The sequence below is a fragment of the Eurypyga helias genome, unplaced genomic scaffold (assembly GCF_000690775.1).
Source record: "Eurypyga helias isolate BGI_N326 unplaced genomic scaffold, ASM69077v1 scaffold2489, whole genome shotgun sequence".
NCBI classification, from domain to species: Eukaryota; Metazoa; Chordata; class Aves; order Eurypygiformes; family Eurypygidae; genus Eurypyga; species Eurypyga helias.
In genome coordinates, this window is record NW_010273870.1 from 41,220 (window position 1) to 61,029 (window position 19,810).

The following is a 19,810-nucleotide window of genomic DNA, read 5'->3' on the forward strand; positions in this document are numbered from 1 at the left end:
GCACACGGCCGGCTCATGGCCAGCTTTTCATCCGCTGGTAGCCTCTCATCCTTCTCCTGAGGGCTGCTCATTGTCCATGCTTCACCCAGCCTGCATGTGTGTTTGGGATTTCCCCAACCTGTGTGCAGGACCTTGCCCTTGGCCTTGTTGAACTCCATGCGGTTGGCACGGTCCCACCTCTCCAGCCCATAGGTGTCGACCTTGTTGCATTAAGGGGGAGGTAATTTTGGAACCAGTATGAAACCTGGGAAGTAACTCATGGCTGTGCTGCTTCAACTGGGCGTTTTTTGTATATTTTTTTTCCTGTCACAGATGAGTCTTTTAGGAGCATCTGTGTTCGGTTTTAGGTTTGTTTTGTAAATATATGATCAGCAGCTTGTATTGATACGGGCACATAAGGCAGTATTGCTTTGGTTTTAAGCCTTTACAAAGCCAAAATAGAATGCAGTTTATAAAGTTAAATCATTCTAACTTTACTGTGGATCTCTACCATTCGCAATATGGAAATGTGTTTTCGTAGAGACTGGTTTTGTTTGTGTTTTGATACAAGACTCTCTCATGCATTCCTCTGATCTTGGCTGTTGGAAATAGAGAGATCCCTTAATCCAATTCTTTTCATGCTCTGAAACCTTAGAATTTAAGGTTGACTATAAAATGGGGTATTCTATGAGCATTTGATTGTAGTAGGAGGAACAAATGTAATGTTTTTGATTTGGAGTATTTTCTTTTGCCCCAGGCTAGTTCTTTGGTTAACCAAATCCACTGTAATCCCATCAGGAGAATGTGGTGATCGTTTAGTAATTTATATTGTATGGTTTTCTTAATCCAGGTTCTGTCGTTGTAGCAGAAAATATGAATCCGAGCCCACCATATGACTTGGCTGTGTCCATATGGAAATAATAAACTGTGTAATAAATGGCCTCCTGTTGTACAATGCAACACTGAGGATGAGCTTCTTCCAAAGCAATTTTTCTTTCTAAAAATCAGACAAGCATAGAAATCATTCCCAATTTCAAGAGTCGTTTTCGGTGAAAAACTGATTAGCCCATTGTTAGGTAGAAGTCAGAAACCTTTCTGTTGAGGATGCTCGCCTGCACCTTACTGTCATGAATTACGGGAACTGGTGTGTCATTCCAAAAAAGGAATTGAACTTTGAGTGGGATTGTTCCATGTTTCAGCAAGGAGCTCTATCAGTGTCAAATTTATGTGGTTGCTCTCTGTGTGTGTGTTTGGAGGCCAGCTGTGACTTCCAGAGGGTGCCAACATCCGCTCAGAACTGCATGTTAAGTTGACACAGCTTTATTCTGATAGTCTTAAAGATACTGGGATTTGGGGTTCTTTTTTTCTCCTACTTTAACCACAGGAGGGCTAAGTTTCCCTGATGTTTTGAGATTGAAACTTGAAAGACTTTCCCTTTTGTTTTTTAAGGAGTTTTTGTAATTTGGAGACTTGTAAATAGTCCCCAGAATAAGTAGTAACTTTATAAGTAAGTTGTAAGTAAGTAGTTTATAATTATTAGCAGTGACAGTGATGTCGTGTTTCATTTGGTAATCTGAGGGTAGCAGCAACTCGGGGTTTGCATGGAGTCAGTGTGTTGAATCTTTTCATTTATGTTTGCATCCACGTGGGAGTTAACACTTGGGTAAAGTCAGCGTTTGAAGCCTTTCTCTTCACTACATGACCTTGAATGGTGGGTTTAATGATGAGAATAGTATCAGCAGTTTCAGTGTTGATGTAAACTGTGTAAGGAACCCAGATCAGCTGTGTAACAGTATGTATTTTCACTAGTTGATATTACTGTAATAATTCCCCTACGGATTCCAGCGTACATTGATACACTCAGGATGACAGATGACACGCACACAAATAAATGTTTGCAATCACTGAATGTAGAACACTGGTGAAATTTGGTCTTTTCACTTAATGGCTGTATTTTTATTAAGCTGTGCGGCTGCTCTCCTATTACAGATAGGAAATAGAAAAAGTGTAATGATGTTTAACAGTCTGACTGATATATTTTGTCCCTGTTTGTTGGGTGGGTTTTGCTAGTACAAGGTTTGGAGTGTTAAATGGAAGGTTTCCTTAAGGGAAATAGATCTCTTGGATCGGCTTGTTTATCCTGTGCTTTCTTTGAAAACCTGGTAAATCAACTGACCCTAATGTTAAATGGATTGGAATCTGGGATTTGGAAAGCTGTGCTAATTTTAGTTTTTTCTGTTCTTGTAGCTCAGATATCAGCATGGGCTCAGTACTCCAGATCTAAGGCAAACTCTTCCTAACCTGAAAAACTTCATGGAGCTTGGGCTAATGGTTAGATGGTAAGTATTTTTTTATAATTAGAAAGAGGTGGATGCTACAGAAAATTAAGCCCTACGATTTTTTTCACATCAAGCAGCTGCTCTTGATAAGAGTTAAGCATGCTTGGTGAAAATTGTGACTTCCCCAAAATACAGGCCATGTAAGGTCCACAATATTCTACTGTTTTCTTCTGTTCTTTTAACATCATGAGTTAAAAGAGTGTGTGTGTGTAAGACTGAAAAGCACTGTTCTTCACTAAAAGGAGGTGAATTAATCATTCTCTGAAGGCTCCTAAGGGTTGGTAGCAGAAGCACTGTCTGTATTATGATAGTCCAGGAGAGTAGAAAGGTGTAGCAGCCTTACGACAGGTCTTAACCTGGTCGGTAACTGGCTGCCCACTTGCTTTAATTGCATAATTCAGGTGAGCTGTGTGGGAATCTGTGAATTATAATCAGAACAATTAGTGTTGACTATAATCACTGCTGATGAACATAGCTGTTGCATGTTGAGTGTCGCTGCTAAATGGGAAGCTACATTAATAAGCAGGTGTTTGAGCATGAGGCTTTACGAGTTCTTAAGCCCACGGAGATAAATTTTGCTAAATGTGGAAGGCACAATTCACTAGCAGGTGTATTTCTGCAGGTGTTCGATGCTTTGTGTTCTTATTTTCTTTAAAATTGATGATCTTTGAATTGTGTGCACTCATGCAGCTCTTACCATAAGCAATTATTTTGTCCTGCTTCTCATCATCATTCTCATCAGAGGGCTGGAGCACCTCTGCTGTGATGAAAGGCTGAGAGAGTTGGGGGTGTTCAGCCTGGAGAAGAGAAGGCTCCGGGGAGACCTTATAGCACCTTCCAGTACCTGAAGGGGCTACAAGGAAGCTGGGAGGGGATTTTGTACAAGGGCTTGTCGTGACAGGACAAGGAGTAACGGGTTTAAACTGAAAGTGGGGAGGTTTAGATTGGACATGAGGAAGAAATTTTTCACGGGGAGGGTGGTGAAGCACTGGGACAGGTTGCCCAGAGAAGCTGTGGATGTCCCATCCCTGGATGTCTTCAAGGCCAGGCTGGATGAGGCTTGGAGCAACCTGGTCTAGTGGAAGGTGTCCCTGCCCATGGCAGGGGGTTGGAACTGGATGTTCTTTAAGGTCCCTTCCAACCCAAACCATTCTGTGATTCTATGATCTTCATTCTTTGGGTGCCTGAATCCCACTCAAACATCGTAGCACTGTGCCATTTTAGCATCTCTAGGTTAATATTCAATGCTTCGAAGTGGTACAGGTCTGGTGTGGTTCCTGTGTTATGCCTGACCCCATGCAGATACCCTGGATACTCCAGGGTTTTGAAAATATCATCCAGTCTGAGGTAACCCCGCCAGGTCTTGCTGCCAGATGCTCTGGTGATCGCTATGGATGCCCTCGCTGCTTCAATTAGTCTGAGAAACAATTTCTTTTGGCACAAATTATGCTAAATTGAAGTGAAAGAGTGCTTCCAGTCGTTTTAGTGGAAATTAGTTATTCCTAGTAAGATAAAAAACTGCAAAGCGCTAATAACCAAACCTTAATATTTTGGGCTAGTATGTGGCTTTTAGGGGAGACTCAAAACAAGACACGAACTAATTTTTAAATCTGATATGAAATGACATTAGACATTGTGGCACTGACAGTTCTTGAACAGTGGAGTTAAAGCTTTCTGGTGCTCTTTTGTCTGAATCCCTAATATGTTAAACCAGCAGAAGTAGCAGAGCCTAGTGATGGAAGTACTTGTCTGCAGTGAATGCAGAAGTAGTGTTACATGATAAATAGTTTTGGGTTGGAAGCTCTGAAAGTCTCATTTTTTTCCTGCAGTATGCAGAACACAGGAAGAACAACGCATGTTTGAAAGATAGTAGCCAAGATGCGGTTGGCCTTCTTGGCCACCTGGGCACACTGCTGGAGTATCCAGATACCCTGGATACTCCAGGGTATTGAAAATATCATCCAGTCTGAGGTAACCCCGCCAGGTCTTGCTGCCAGATGCTCTGGTGATCGCTATGGATGCCCTCGCTGCTTCAATTAGTCTGAGAAACAATTTCTTTTGGCACAAATTATGCTAAATTGAAGTGAAAGAGTGCTTCCAGTCGTTTTAGTGGAAATTAGTTATTCCTAGTAAGATAAAAAACTGCAAAGCGCTAATAACCAAACCTTAATATTTTGGGCTAGTATGTGGCTTTTAGGGGAGACTCAAAACAAGACACGAACTAATTTTTAAATCTGATATGAAATTACATTAGACATTGTGGCACTGACAGTTCTTGAACAGTGGAGTTAAAGCTTTCTGGTGCTCTTTTGTCTGAATCCCTAATATGTTAAACCAGCAGAAGTAGCAGAGCCTAGTGATGGAAGTACTTGTCTGCAGTGAATGCAGAAGTAGTGTTACATGATAAATAGTTTTGGGTTGGAAGCTCTGAAAGTCTCATTTTTTTCCTGCAGTATGCAGAACACAGGAAGAACAACGCATGTTTGAAAGATAGTAGGTGATCACACACCCTTTTATGCAGAAAAACCCCAAACCAAGCTTTTTGTTATTGCTCTATTTGAAAATTATGAGCAGGCTTCAAACAGGGTTAGTGCCTCGGAGTAGCACAGCTCAATCTATCAGACCTCTGGGACAAAAATTTGACTTCAGTGGCTAACAGCGATGAAAATCCTGTGGGACATCATCGTGCCACAGCTCTTGCCAGACCGTATTTCTGTGTCACCCTTTGCCTGTCTTATCTTTTATTCCTTGCGCAGAAATGCTGATCCATGTGAACTCAAAGCTGGTGTCTAAATCACTTATGTTGGGAGGAGAGTCTTGGCAAAGGAAAACAAAATACAGGAGTAGAAAAAGTATTATCTTTGAGTGGTACTGTAAAATGTGTTGCCTGATAGAAACACAGCTCAGCCAACATCACAGTGGAAGTAAACAAGGCCCTGAGAAAGGGAAGCTCAGCCCCTTGTGTGGTTTTATTCTGTCACTAATTTCAGACACAGCTGAAAAGCTTCTCCTAGCTTTTCTTATGCCCTTGCAAGATGCATAAAGAAAAGCTTTCTTCGTCAGGAAAACACTAATGTGAGTTTTGTGGGGTGTCCATCACTGTGGTGTAAAAATCTTAAGGTGATGTGTGGTCTCCTAAGCAAAACTGAAAATGAAGGGCCAACATACCTAACCCGTGACTTCTGTGACACTTGGGTGTATTCATCAGTGGAGTGGGGGGGGTGCAGATGGTGGATGTCTCCTTCAGTCTTGAATACACAGGTGGATGACTCTGGGACATGTTAAATGAGAATAGTTTTCAGGGCGTAGGTATCTCCTCTTCCCTTCTGGTGTGTGCTGGCGTTGAAGAACTGATAATGGAAGCGTTAATTATGCCTTTGACGTTTTCCCATCATACAATCAGGGTGGCTTTTTTTTCCTACAGGTGATGCACAGTCATTAGCAAGACTAAACACAGTTTTTGGCTGGATAATATTTCAAGACATGTAAGAATATTAAGCATAGTTCTCCGGGAGTATCATATTCCCTTCTTTCCACCCCTCCTCCAACCCCGCGAATGTCTATGCCTCATTTCCTTCTCACCTCCAAAACGTGTATGAATAGTTGTTCATTTTCAAGTTTTTTTTTTTTTAAGGCTAATGATTCTAAACAATGTTTCTTAGTACATCCTAATAATATAAATGGAAATGAGGCTTTACGGGGAGTCTAGCTCAAGGGGAAAACTGGCTAGACTTGCATAATCAGGCATTGCAGCTGAGCGCGTGCTTAGCAGAGTACAGGTGCCCACTGTCCTGTGGATGGTATCTGATTACATGTATTTAAGCAAGAGTAAAAGCCACCAGCTGTTAAAATCATAGAATGGTTTGGGTTGGAAGGGACCTTGAAGATCATCTAGTCCCACCCCCCCTGCCATGGGCAGGGATCCCTTCCACTAGACCAGGTTGCTCCAAGCCTCATCCAGCCTGGCCTTGAACACTTCCAGGGATGAGGCATCCACAGCTTCTCTGGGCAACCTGTGCCAGTGCTTTACCACCCTCTCCTTAAAGCATTTCTTCCTTATGTCCAATCTAAACCTGCCTGCTTTCAATTTAAACCTGTAAAATGAAGATTGGGAAGGCATTTTTTGTTTTCAGGTTACTGTGGGTGAGCCATCTGATACCCTCTGCCACCGACCGTGGTCAGTGAAGTATTTCCAGGTTATCTTTATTTGCGGGATGAGAGCAGGAACATGTGAGACAGTGACAGAGATTTTTTTAATGTACAGTTTGCCTTGCTCTACTGGTTGGTTTGGTTCTGCTGTTGCTGGTCTTCAGTTTCCTTCTTTAGCACTGTAGCTGGGTTTTGCTGAATTTAAATTTTGTTAAATCCTGTCAGTGTTAAACATGAACACTTCTTCTGTACTTGCTTTCTCTTTGAACAGGAGTGTTCTTAAGTCCTAGTTCATGCATACTCCTCGGTTTTGCCTTTGGGTAGAGACATCTGTATTTCTCTGCAGTCTGGAATGGAATTGAATCCCTTTAGATATTCAGGGTAACTAAAATATGTCGTTATTTCAGGCTTAACCTATTTCTCTGCTAAGCATCAGTTTAGGTTTGAGTACAAAATAATTTATTTACACCTTCAGATTAAAAACAAACAACCAACCCACAGCTTTTGCAGGAAAACCCACCTATTTTATACATCGACCAGAGCAAATTTGTCTTTAAAGCCTTTGCTTGAGGCTTTCATGAGCTCGGTTGTTCTGCCTGGAGCTCTGGGGCAGCCCTTGGCCCTGCTGAACTGAACGTCTGCGGAGCCCAGTGCCTTTGCATCGAGGTTTAATTGCGTGGCTGCTGGACCCTTCTGCCTGGTGAGATTTGTGTTGTTATGGTTTCTCAGGCATGACACTTCAATGATTAATGCATGTTTTCACATCCCAACATGCGTGATTTATTGCAGCAAGCTTGCAGGTCTACGAGCTCTGCTTCCCTCTTCATATCTCTCCTGGCACCTATATTCTGCTGCTTTGCATCGAGGTTTAATTGCGTGGCTGCTGGACCCTTCTGCCTGGTGAGATTTGTGTTGTTATGGTTTCTCAGGCATGACACTTCAATGATTAATGCATGTTTTCACATCCCAACATGCGTGATTTATTGCAGCAAGCTTGCAGGTCTACGAGCTCTGCTTCCCTCTTCATATCTCTCCTGGCACCTATATTCTGCTGTGTTTACTTTTCTTCCCTCTACTGCAAAATATTGTTTGTACTGCATGTAGATGAAACCAGGGCAGATCAGTTGGTTCCCGCACACACCGTTACAGAGGCTACAGAACTTCAGAAACTTCTTTTTCTGATGTCAAATTTAGATGTTGATTCTCACAGTGAAAGATGATGAGCCAAAGCCATTGATTGAGACTCTCACGATTGTGCTCCCCCAAATATTTTCTGTTTCCTGTTGGGAATAATTCTCTCTGTTTCCAATTTCTAAATCCTGGAGTCTTGCTGGCTTCCAGAAAAGCAGTTAATTTTTAAGATTAGCTTTTGCTGATGCAAAAATCCCACGCATCAGCATTTTTCTCTTGAATTCGTTTGAGTGTGAGGTTTACCCCGGCTTTAGAGACACACCAGATCTTTGTTTGCGCACCGTCTGTGCACTTCTGACGTCGCTGTATTCCTTTTTTGCGCCTTCAGATTTATCCTTCGCGACTCGGGCTTTTTAGATCTTGGTTGCATTAAATCAGAGACGCTTTCATTTTCCTCTCCTGTTCTTCAGCTTAATTTTATTTACCGTGTGTAACGTCTGAAGGGTGGTATTTGTGATTATTAATGGCAAGGGAAGAGCACACTGCAAACTTGAGCAGTCCAGTGAGGAGGACGGGGTTTTTCCTGGTGAATAGATTAGACAATAGGCTTATCTCATGCTGGCAAGTACGAGGTGCTGCTTTAGAAGGTCTTGTCTGTAGTCAGGGAGATGTCCTTTCGAGCCTGCATTGAAAAGCTTTACCCAAAAATACATTCCTGCCAAGGCTTAAATGTGCGTTTTGAAGGTATGTCTTGATTCATGTACTGCTAGATTCAAGAGGAGCCTAAAACTGAATGTTTGAGTCAAGAAAACTCTGGTAGCTTAATTTATGAAGACTTTTTTTTTTTAAAGCGTGTGTCAGATTTTGTTTTTTAGCTGCCAGAAGGCGCGATTTCACCCTAACTGGGTATTGGCAGCCTCCCTTTGCAGCCCTGTCACTACTGCGCGTTGTTTAAGCAGCAATCTCAAAGAAGGTGAGAAACTATTATTGCTTTTCAGCGCAGTTGACGTGATATTGGCTGGGCGCTGTGCTCGGAGCTTCAAACATTTCGGATGGCTATAAACCAACTTAAACACCTTCCTTTAGCGTTCTGACTGCCATGAGGTCATAGTTTGCAACAAAAAAGATCAAATGGTGTTTAAGTTATGTTTTTGGGGGTTTTTTAAAGTATTCTCATACCAAAGAGCTGTAGCTGTGGATTTTGGCTTTTGGCCAGACAATCAAGATTTAGTATTTTGACCAGCTGTGATCCAGTAATGTTCCTCAGAGGAAACATTTTGTGGGGAGGAAAAGATACATATTTGAGCCTGTGAATTGTATTCTGTCTCTCATAGCGCTTTACGGTTTCTCTGAGCCCCTTGCAGACAGGTTAAATAATCACAAGTGAATCTGACTGAAGAAACTTTTTATCAGAACGGCAAGCAGATCGCAACCAGAATCTGTTCACTAAGAAAATAACTTCAGAAGTGTCTGTGTCCTACTTCAATCGCTTCATCTTGCCTGTTTACAGCCCGGAGTCTGTGTCTTGTGCCTTAAGTCTGTTAGACTGCCCAAATGGACTAATTATTGACTAGTGAAAACAGATATTTTCAGGAGAAAACGGCTACTTTGTAGTTTTGCTGGCAGTAGAAGTTACAGCTGAAGTTAGGCTATTACGAATTGGCTTTTGAGATTTGGATTCAATTGAAACATCAAGATTGGTCATGATGTAATTCTCTTATCTATAATGTCCAATAAACCTGAGGTTTCTCTTTTTAATTTAGAAATCCTGATTCCTGATAGCAGTTCGGCGTACTTCTATACGTAACCGGTTCTAGTCTGATCCAGCTTGATGACTAAAAGTCATTAAGGGCTGATGACAGTTCATCAAATCAGACTTTTATACTCCACCAGTTGCAGGCCGTTCTTTTTGGACAGGTGTCCACATCTGTTTGCTGTCTCAGAACATTGACCGAGTAATTGTGGCTGGAAGCTGAACCAGCTCAATGCTAGTAATTCAGGTACCTCTGAGTAAAGGGCTCCTGCAAGCCAAACTCTCTTAACTGGTGACCATACTTTACAGCCTCTAAGGCTTCTGGGAAATTGGAGGATAGTTTTCTAAATGACTCAGGTTTTTTAATGTATTTTATTAATTCCTTGAAGCTGATAAAGCATCTCTTTCTCTGGACTTTGCCTTGACGCAGTGCTATGAATCCTGCTAACAGTACGGCCTTTTCTCAAGGAAGATGCAAATGGAATAGAGACGCTCCGTCAGCTGATTGTTTTCATGAAGATCAGTAGCAACCTCGTATTCTGAGCTCTGTGCCTCTCTCTAAATGCTACTTTCGAACCAAAACCTCAGTTTGACTTCTCATTTTCACCTGGAGGGAGGTAATGGTAAAGGAGAAGATCTTTCTCCTCAACTGCTCAGTCCACTGGGCCTAAATGCATTTTCTTTGTGTTTTACTTGCCTGCAAGACTTTGAGTGTTGTTCTACTTAAAAGTATATAAAGAGCTGTTCATCTTCTCATGTTTGCCTTCTAGATACTCTTCTTAGCCAAAACTAGTTGCCAAGGTTGCCACTATGGGCAAGAGGCAGCATCTTGAGAGGGTGACTTTTCCACTGATCCCAAATGACGCTCGATAGGGCATTACCCACCTTCTCCCCAGGGCTCGTTTTTTGTGTCCAGCGACTGGAAGGAGCCTGGGCAATGAACGCTTCAGTGGCTGATCTCCAAAGTCCTTCATGCATATTTACTTTTATCTAAATACCTTGGATAATATTTGATAGGCAGTTAAGCCGTTCTATTGCCTTCAATCAGATTTGGGCTCTTATCCCTGTATTTATTCCTGACTGAAGCTAAACCCATCCTATTCATATTTCTTGGCAACAATGGATGGTTTCAGAAATCTGCCCAGATATGTCTCTAGCAGCTTAAAACCTGCTTTTGCAGTCTTAAAGCAAGGTCCATTTCATGACATGCAGTGTAAGGAACCTGGCTGCAAGTGCTTTTTGTTCTAATTCATTAGTCTGAATGCTTGTATGATAAATGAAGATCATTCCTCCTTCACTGCCCTATGGGGCAGCCCTTATGTACTCTATTAACTGGGAAGTTATTTCCTAGACGAGGGAGATTAGCTTTGTATTGCTGCAATGTTTAGGCTGTTAGATCACTTAGTACAGATCATTCTGCCAGTTCAACTTACGAAGGAAGATTTTTTTGGCTGCTGGACTAAAGAGGTATTGTTCAGGCATACATAACGTGTTAGCTTGAATCGACTTGTCATAACAAGCTCTTTAAAAACTCTCCTGATCCTGCAAGCTAATTAATTTCTCACCCGTTTGCCTGTAAGGCCTAGATTTACAAAGGAATTTAGGCATGTTTCTTTTTAGGAGGAACTTAAGTTTACATGCCCACCGGCACAGTTTATAAGGCTGCTTCTCTTGAGCTAATTACATGCCGCGGTTTTCATGTTAGTTCACTCAGACAAGTTGCTGCTGCTTTCTTCTGCTGCATAGAAAAGTTGCTCTTGTGCCTAAATCAGGCTGATCAGCACTTGCTGAAGGTAATATGGGTTTTGCCAATTAGGCAGCCGTATGCCATACTTAAGTTTTTACCCTCTAAAGAGTCTGACCTAAGAGAAATTAATTTGAGCAAGTTTGAAGCACAGTCCAGCACAACAAATAAGAGTAGCAGGTATTACTCATTCAGGTGGTGAAGAGGCTTTGCCTTGGGTTTGATCTCTCCAAGAATTACTCTGGCTTTGCACAATGGTGTGCCTCTGCAGCTTCAGGAGCTAGGATTAAACCTAGGATTGCTTTCTGCTCGTCTTTCAAAAAAATGGTTCTTTTGAGATCTTGGGCTGCAAGGTGATATATTCATCAGGAGGACCCACTGCAAACCTGTCTGTAGGCTGCTGTTCAGGCCACTGTGTTTGACAATTGCCTGGACCCTCTTCTGACTGCTTGCATTTCAGGCAAGAGGTTTTATCACTAAAATACTGTGTAACACATAGATATCCTTATGATTGTTTTGAGAAACACTCATCTGTACTTCAATCCACAAGGTACAGCTTGAAATTCTTCCTGGATTAGATTTTAATGCCTTAAATGTCTATCCCAGGGCTGTGGATGGCTGAACGTCCAGAGAAATGCCAGAGTTTCCTACAAACCCTTCTTGTCTTTGTGCCTGGACACGGAGATGGCAAGCTCTCACAGCTATACGGAGTCTTGCAGATCTGATGCTTTGGCATCAAACTCTTCCCTCTGCAAAGGGTATTCCATGGAATAACCAACATGATGCATCTCTGCATCTTCCATCTGTTTTACATGGGAAACAAGGTGCCCTTTTTTGCCTGTACATCTTGTATTATTCCATCTGTTCCTAGTCTTGCTTCTTACTGCATATGTGTTGGGTTGTTTCCTCTGGAATCTGCAGCCTTTCTGGATTGCAGTTCAATGGGGATACCTTCACGTTTGACTCATCCCTGACATCTTGATAGAAATGAAGCAGAAAGGTTTTTCTCTTTATTGTTGCAGGGGATGCAATACTGCAATCAGCTCTGGGAAGAGCATGTTTCTTTTGGAAAGGGATGGCAATAAGCGGCCTTGGAGTTTGAAAAAGAGCTTGTATGAGGCTGGCATTCTCCTACACCCCACCTCCTTCTTGAATTGCACATATGCTCACTATTTTGAATGATATTTGACAACTGGTTTGTCAAGTAGGTCCAGACTTAGGTACCTATTTTATAGGGGTTATTCTAGAGTTGCAAAAAGCCAGGTGTTGCCCATTGGATCTTGAACTGACAACACAGTACAAACAAAACAAAACAAACCTAAGCAACGTGGCCTCTTTTTCCCCAACCTGAAATACTAGAGAACACAGAAACCATCTGTCCTTTTTGTCTATCTCTTTCTTTTGAGCCTCCTGCACTTGGAGCCACAGAGTGACGGATCAGCACAGTGTACATATCCAAACTCTTGTAGCACAAAGCTCATACCTCTCCTGATTTGAGACTCCCTCTTGTACTCCTTGAGACCCGTGGCAGGCTTAGTTTCCTCTTAGCAGCAGGACTGGCCCTAGCCTGTGCTTTGGGCTCAGTTTTGTAAGAAAGAGGGGAGGAGGGAGGCATTTCCTGCCTAGTTCTACAACACAAAGCCTCTGCTTGGCCTTGGGACATGCATGTTGTCACATCTCTCTGGTAAAATCACTGTCTTACATGCTATCTCAGCCAAGCAGAAGGGAGATAATTCAGCTCTGCAACATCTGGATATCTGGAATGGGAAAGGCAGCAAAACCTTACCTATCTTCATAGAATCACAGAATGGTTTGGGTGGGAAGGGACCTTAAAGATCATCTAGTTCCACCCCCCCTGCCATGGGCAGGGACCCCTTCCACTAGACCAGGTTGCTCCAAGCCTCATCCAGCCTGGCCTTGAAGACATCCAGGGATGGGGCATCCACAACATCTCTGGGCAGCCTGTCCCAATTTAAACCCATTCCCCCTTGTCCTGTCATTCCATGCCCTTGGAAAAAGCCCCCCCAGCTTCCTTGTAGCACCCCCAGGCACGGGAAGGGGCTCTAAGGTCTCCCTGGAGCCTTCCCTTCTCCAGGCTGAACCCCCCAACTCTCCCAGCCTGTCCCCATGAGAGAGGGGCTCCAGTCCTCGGAACATCTCCATGGCGTCCACTGGACTTGCTCCAACCGGTTGATATCCTTCTGATGTTGGGGGTCACAGATGTGAACACAGTACTCCAGGTGGGGTCTCACGAGAGCACTGAAAAGCACCATCTACTTAATTGCCCAGTGTCTGATAATTTGAACAGTCCTCTGTAGTAATCAGTTACCACTTCTCTGTGAGGAATTTGTGCACATAAACATAGGAAAGTGCTCCCTTGAACCCAGAGAAGTGTTTTGAATCTTACCTGGCTTTGTGAATATGTGCACATCTTGGAATTTGGATAAATTCCTAAAGCTTACATTTAATTGTAAAGCTTCTGAGAACTCTGTACAGAGCAAAATACCTGTTTTTGCTGTTACAGCTGAAAACATAGCACTCTATTTCCTGTGGTTTTTTGTAAGGCAGATTCAGCAAACCTAGAGCTAATATGAAAAAGCTTCTTATCTAAGTTTTAAGATAAACAAAATCTAATCAAATAAATTATACTGGATATTCATTAATTTGCCAAATCAAGGCTGAAAGCACTAAGCTGGGGGAAGGTGAGGGGAAAACATCCCCAGTATGTCTGCAGTGCACGTTGCCTAAGTAAAGTTTACAAGTGTCCTGCCTCATATTCTTGTGTTTGTCATATTACATCATTTTAAAAATAAATGGTTGATTGTGTAGGGGGTTGGTTAAAGTATTTTAAAGTCTTTGGTCAGTACAGGACTCCCAAGACCACATACACAGCACTTCGTAGCATCTGTGGCACATACTGCTTTCTGGTTTGCCACCTCTGTTAATGCTCCAAACCTTTGTTGCTTTGCATTAAAACGGTCTGAAACAGCAGTTGAAATCCAAGAAGAAAGGGGATGTTTTCGCTGCTTGCTGTGTGTGTGGCGCTTTTCTCTCCACTGTCTGCAACTGTAAATTCCTCAAAGCAACATTTCCTTAAGGTAATTTGGGTTTTTTATGGAAGACAAGGAAGCCCTACGTGTGTATTAAGCGGCAGCATGGGAGGAGGTAAGATGGGAGAGGAAATTAAAGAGCAGTAGTACTCTACACTGCCCTCCCTTGGGGATGCTTATTTGTCACACAGGGGCTTTTTCCACTGTAGCTTATCCTATTTACAGAGGGGAGCATTGTTTCCAAATAATGTGGAAAAGGATCCACACTAGGGAGAGCTCCTAACTACTCTAAGATTTTCCTCTGCAAGGCAGATCCCAAAATGTATCAGACCTTGAGCTGAAGGATTTCCTTCTAAATGGAGTCAGTGAAGGAGACTCGTACTGACAGCAGTTAAATCTTGGAGTTATATATTCAGTAGATCAGCAATAGCTGTAACTTTTTTTTTTTTTTAATTTGGAAGGAAAATGAACCAGTTGCTTAAGTTAACGTGCAACATACAATTTGCATATAGGATAGTGATTGTAGTTGGATAAGGATTAAGCCAGTGAAGGAAAATTCACGTAACACACCCACGTGACACAAAGTGGATGTTCCAAATTATAGACCCTGGGACAGTGCGAGTGGTCCGTGGAGCTGTACTAAATAGCAAAATCATACTTGTCAATTAAGCTTGATTACTTCGTGTTCCTCAAGAAACCGAGGTTGACGTTTGTCCAAGAAGTGTTGGAATGATTGGCACAGAGAAGCAGAAGATCTGGCAAAAATAACCCTCTGCAAATAGCAAAGTGTGTGTGTTTTTTCTCCTTTGTGCAGCTGTCAGGAAAGTCCACTGTTGGAAGAAGTTGCTTTTAGAGTATTCGGCCATTATTGCACACTTTTGAAGAGTTTATGATGGCCCAGTACAGGCCATAAATACATAAATATATGGTCAACAGTAATAATTCATAAAGTACAGCTTGGTCCTATAAAATGGTGTTAACAGTATGAATTAACATAATGTGGTGGTTTCTTGGGTGATTGACTCTTCAAACCATACAGCTTTGTAAATGTTCCTACATGAAATGTTCTTCCCGGTTTTCAGTAAAGCTGTCCTCTGGGGTGTCTTCCACAGTTCATACGGCATTAAACACATTTGGGGTTTTAGCACTTCAGGATACAAGTAGTTGGCCAAACGGAGCCCAGAGTTGTGATAAAATAATTGCTTCAGCCTTTGGTTAAACATCTGCATTGCTCGTAAGGATGCCTGACAGCTGTGATTTATCCTTTCCTCCTTTTATAGTGATCGACACCATACATCCAATGCAATTCCCGTTCCAAAGAGACAGAGCTCTAGCTTCGGCAGATTGGATATTGGCTTTTCTAGTGGGCTTCCTTCTCCGGATAAAGGACTCCGAAAACGAGCCAGCACGGGAAACGAAAGACTGCAGTACAAAACTCCTCCTCCTAGTTACAACTCTGCTTTAACACAGCCTGTTGCTATCACATCCCGTGTGGGAGAGTTAGATAAAAAACCTGGATCCATATCTTCCTCCTTGGATACCCCTATGGACTCATCGAAAGGAAATACCAAGCAAGGCGAGGACTTGTGCGGCAGTTTAAATGGAGAAAACGGGAGCCTAAACAATACCCAAGACTGTCAGGAGTCTTTCCTAGGACATACTAGTGCAATAAACGGGGCGTTTCTGCCCGGTGAGTGCTCTGGCACCGCAAGCAACGAGCAGCCCTGTGAGTTTCGGCCCCCGCTCGGCCCTGTCCTTTGCTGCACTGTGGAGCAAGCGGAGGAGATCATGGGAATGGAAGCGACGGGGTTCAGCACGGGAGATCAGCTAGAAGACTTTAACTCCATCCCGGTGGAACATGCCGTGGCGGTGGAGTGCGATGAACAAGTTCTGGGAGAGTTTGAGGAGTTCTCTCGAAGGATCTATGCACTGAATGAAAACATGTCCAGCTTCCGCAGGCCGCGTAAAAGTTCGGACAAGTGAGCTCGGACAGGGATTTGATAGCAGACATTGAGGTGAAATCAGTGATCTGGAATAGAGATAAAATTGCACTTATTCTTTATATTAATTATAAAAAATAAAAAAAAGCTAAAGCTGTTCCTATGGTGTTTAGACAAACGGACTTGAGCACGATAACACAGGATCATGGTATTTTCACGGCCCAGGTAAATTCTGATTCTGCTTCCAGTTCTCTTATGTCTGATATTTATAATCTATTGGAAATCTTTTTTTTTTTTTTTTTTTAGGCATTGGAATCCATTTATAAAGGTTTTCCTGGAAACAACTTCTAGTGCTGATCAGGCCCTTCTATGAATATTTGTTAATGTCTTAATTATTATTTAGAGTGAAATTTATTTCAGTCTTTTCAGAAGAAAGAAAAAGTTAATTTAAAAGTGTGTTTATAGCAAGACCTCATTCCCTTCTCCCATGTACTCCTGCATTTTCTTGAGCAATGTAGTCAGTGTTACAGAAATACCATGAATTTGTTGTAATTGGACAGCTTTCTCTTGGCTGTGCTCTGTAGCCTTTGAAGTTCTAGTTTGCACTGATGGGTCTTCGGTTGGTTGGTGTAAACTTGCCAGAGAATGAGCACCTGTGAGATATCTGCAGTTGCCTTGCACCTGATTAATCAGAAATGACATTTTTTTTTTCCCCCCTCTCCTTACTCACTGTTCCTACCAGCAGAAGCCTTGAGGACTAAATCGCCTCTAAGGTTTCTTATAAAAACCTCACCCTGACCATTCCCCACTTCAGTTGGGCACAAGCCTCATCAGCAGAGACCTAACGAATGCGCTACCTAAGCGGGGTTCAGCTGCCACCCTCCCTGCTGTCCCCTGGGAACGGCGTGCCGTGTAGCACTTATAAAAACCCAGACTGAAAATACAGTCAGCGCTTTGGAATTAGGTAAATGTGTGGAATCGCTCCACCCTGCCTAGAAAGGAGGCACCTATCACACAATCCATCGGCATTAATACCCTTTAACCGCCTCTGCTTTCAGCGCAGGAACGGCCGCGGCTCGCCGGCGGCGTGGTTGGCTGGTTAGGTCGCTTGCCACTGGCACGTGCGTTCAGCTGCACTAATGGGAAAGCAATTTGCAGCCTGCTTCGTGATTCCTGGTATTTGTTGCAGTTGGATTTCATTGCTCTTGCTTTCTATATTGTATACCCAAGAATTTGGGCTCGGTTGTGAGCTCTCAAATATAAAAATATATAGCAGAATAAAAAACACTTCATCATGCCTGGCGCTTTTTTTTTCCCCCCCTCTCCCTGGTCTATGCTTTCTTTTGAACCAATGACCTAGCCTTTTCCTAACTTCACCATAAGGCTAGCCTAAATTAACTGTTTGAAACGTGGGTATGTATAGTCTCAACTCTGTTGTCAAAACAAAGCGTGTATGTGAGAACTGATATAGGTAATAGCACTGTTCTAGCATATGCATTTTTCCAGGTAACACCTTCATGATTGTATTAAATTTATATTCATGTTTCTTCTGTTAAGCTTTTAACGGTCGTGTCTATAACGGAGTCGTAGGATCGAGCCTCTCTGCAGCGAGTCATTACTCTTGGTCTGTCCCACCACAGTGTGCTCGATGGAAGCACCCAAAAGCAGAGACCTCGATTCTGTCAGGCTGAACGTGATTCCAGGTGCAGGCTTGGGCATGGAGTTGGACACGTTCATGAGTATCTTCTCTCCGAAATAAGCTCCTCTGTTCCAACCTCAGGAAAAGGAAATGCTGCAGCAGCTTAAAGCGCTGTCACCATCTTTGAGGAGAGAGAGGTAGGGAATTATCGCCGTGCTTTGGCTGAGAGAGGCAGAAATGAGCACCTGGAAGCACAGCACTTACAAGGTGGGCACAAGGTACTCTTGTCCCGTGACTGTATCTTCTGGTAGCAGTATGCTTTAGGTGAAATTAGGGAATACTGAGTCAGTTGTGCACCTTGTGGGATGGGATCTGGCACAGCCAAAGCAGCACAGACCTTCTTTTTGCGGGCACGTTCCTTTTCCTCTAGAACAGAATGGCACCAGCCTGCCTGCGGTGGTGATTTTTCAGAGCAACCCAAAGAGTAGTTGTTTTGTAGGCAAATACGGAGCGTCTCAGTGCAATTAAGTGAAATTAGGTCCGTTAGGGCGGGACTCGGGATGTTGTATTTTTTCATTAGTTGGGCATTTTCTCAGGTTGCACCCGACCAAATGAAGTCTGATTTTCCCTCCCTGACGTTGTGTCGCCGTTCCTGTTTGAGCCCTGTAATTGTTAATGTGTCAAACACGATGGTGGATTTCTGCATCTCTCACACAAAGCTGCTTTGATGAGCTTTCTGTGGATGTGTCTGTAGGCCTTCAAGTCTTCCCATGTTCCATCGCTTCCTATAGGGAAGGTGCTGTGAAGGGGGACAGCACCGTAGGGCTAATTAAAGCATTGGCAAACGTCTCCTTGCTGTGAGGATGGGGGATTGTACAGGCTACAGCCATCTCACAGCTTGCTTTTTTGTGATTATTTTCCCCCCCTCCCCTGTAAATTACTTTGAAAACCGCGTAGTAGGAGAGAAACAGACAGGTTTGAAGGTGAGATGCTGTATCACAACGTGCTTTAAACTGTCAGAAGCTTTTCAGTTCCTGCACAGCTGTGACACTGTTAAACGTCTGCAAATATCTTCGGGTGGAGAAAACATTTCATTGCCATCTTTTCCCCCCTCACTTAGGAATTCCTAAGATTTTTGAGAATATTAGTTTTGGAAGATCATATCCCACTCTATTTTTATAGCAAGCACAACAGCGTTGGCTTATCCTTGCTTGACCAGGTATTTAAAATAAGCAGAACCGGAATATCCCGTAGTAAATGACACATTAAAACTCTGTTGGTAATTGCGGGAAAGCTCATCTGTATTTATAAAATAAAACTGATTAGTATCTCTCAACTTGTCCGTCTTCTGTTAACGGCTCCTTCGCGTTTGTTTTCATTACAAGCCTAATTGGAACCGCAGCGTCCTCCCCAGACTTTGGCTCACTGTTCATCAAGCTTCTCTTGATCCAAATGTGACTAATTTGGGCAAGAGAATTTGCTAGAAGACCTGACTCCAAATCCCTGTTTCACACGAGATGGTACCGCTGTTCTTTTTTCACTCCCAAAAAGATGGCACGCAGCTGGAAAAACAGCTACAGCCTACGCCAGGGCTGGGAGACAGCTGGATTTGCAAAACTTCTACGGATAGTGGAAGGGCCGTGTTCCCTCACTGGGGAGGTATTGCTACTCATCCCGCACCTTCTGCCAGCCGAGCTAATAAACGTATGTCTGCCTAAAAAGCCTGTGTTCCCCTTCAACAGGAGCCTGCTGCCCAGCCCTGGGGTGGAGGCTGTCCACGACACGCTGGTGGGAAGTGGTGTCATACGCAGAGCTACAGGGACTCTCCAAGCATCATCACTGCAACAGGTATTTGGGGTTTATTTTTTTCTTTTCTCCCACCCAATTTGCCTGTCAGCACAGCGTAGAATGCCAAGATGTCAGCTGAGTTGCCCTGGAGCCCAACTGGGAAGACACAGGAAAGAATTTTTACTCAAAGCTGGTTTGCAGCATTGAACAGCTTTATTGAAACGTAGTTATGTTGAAGCGAGTAATAAACTATGAATGGAAAAGGTTTTTATTGAAAGCACAGAATCATAGAACAGTT

General features: G+C 43.0%; 1 protein-coding gene across 1 annotated transcript in view; it reads left to right on the forward strand.

The window, feature by feature from the left end:
* UVRAG (UV radiation resistance associated) overlaps nt 1-16,426 on the forward strand; it is a gene marked incomplete at its 5' end in the record, with an annotated part of 57,466 nt that extends 41,040 nt beyond the window's left edge. The window contains 2 exons of the mRNA XM_010159630.1: nt 2,227-2,318; nt 15,426-16,426. Coding sequence (XP_010157932.1) covers nt 2,227-2,318; nt 15,426-16,128 — 795 coding nt within the window. The remainder of the gene's footprint in view (nt 1-2,226; nt 2,319-15,425) is intronic.
* Between the last annotated feature and the right edge of the window lie 3,384 nt (nt 16,427-19,810).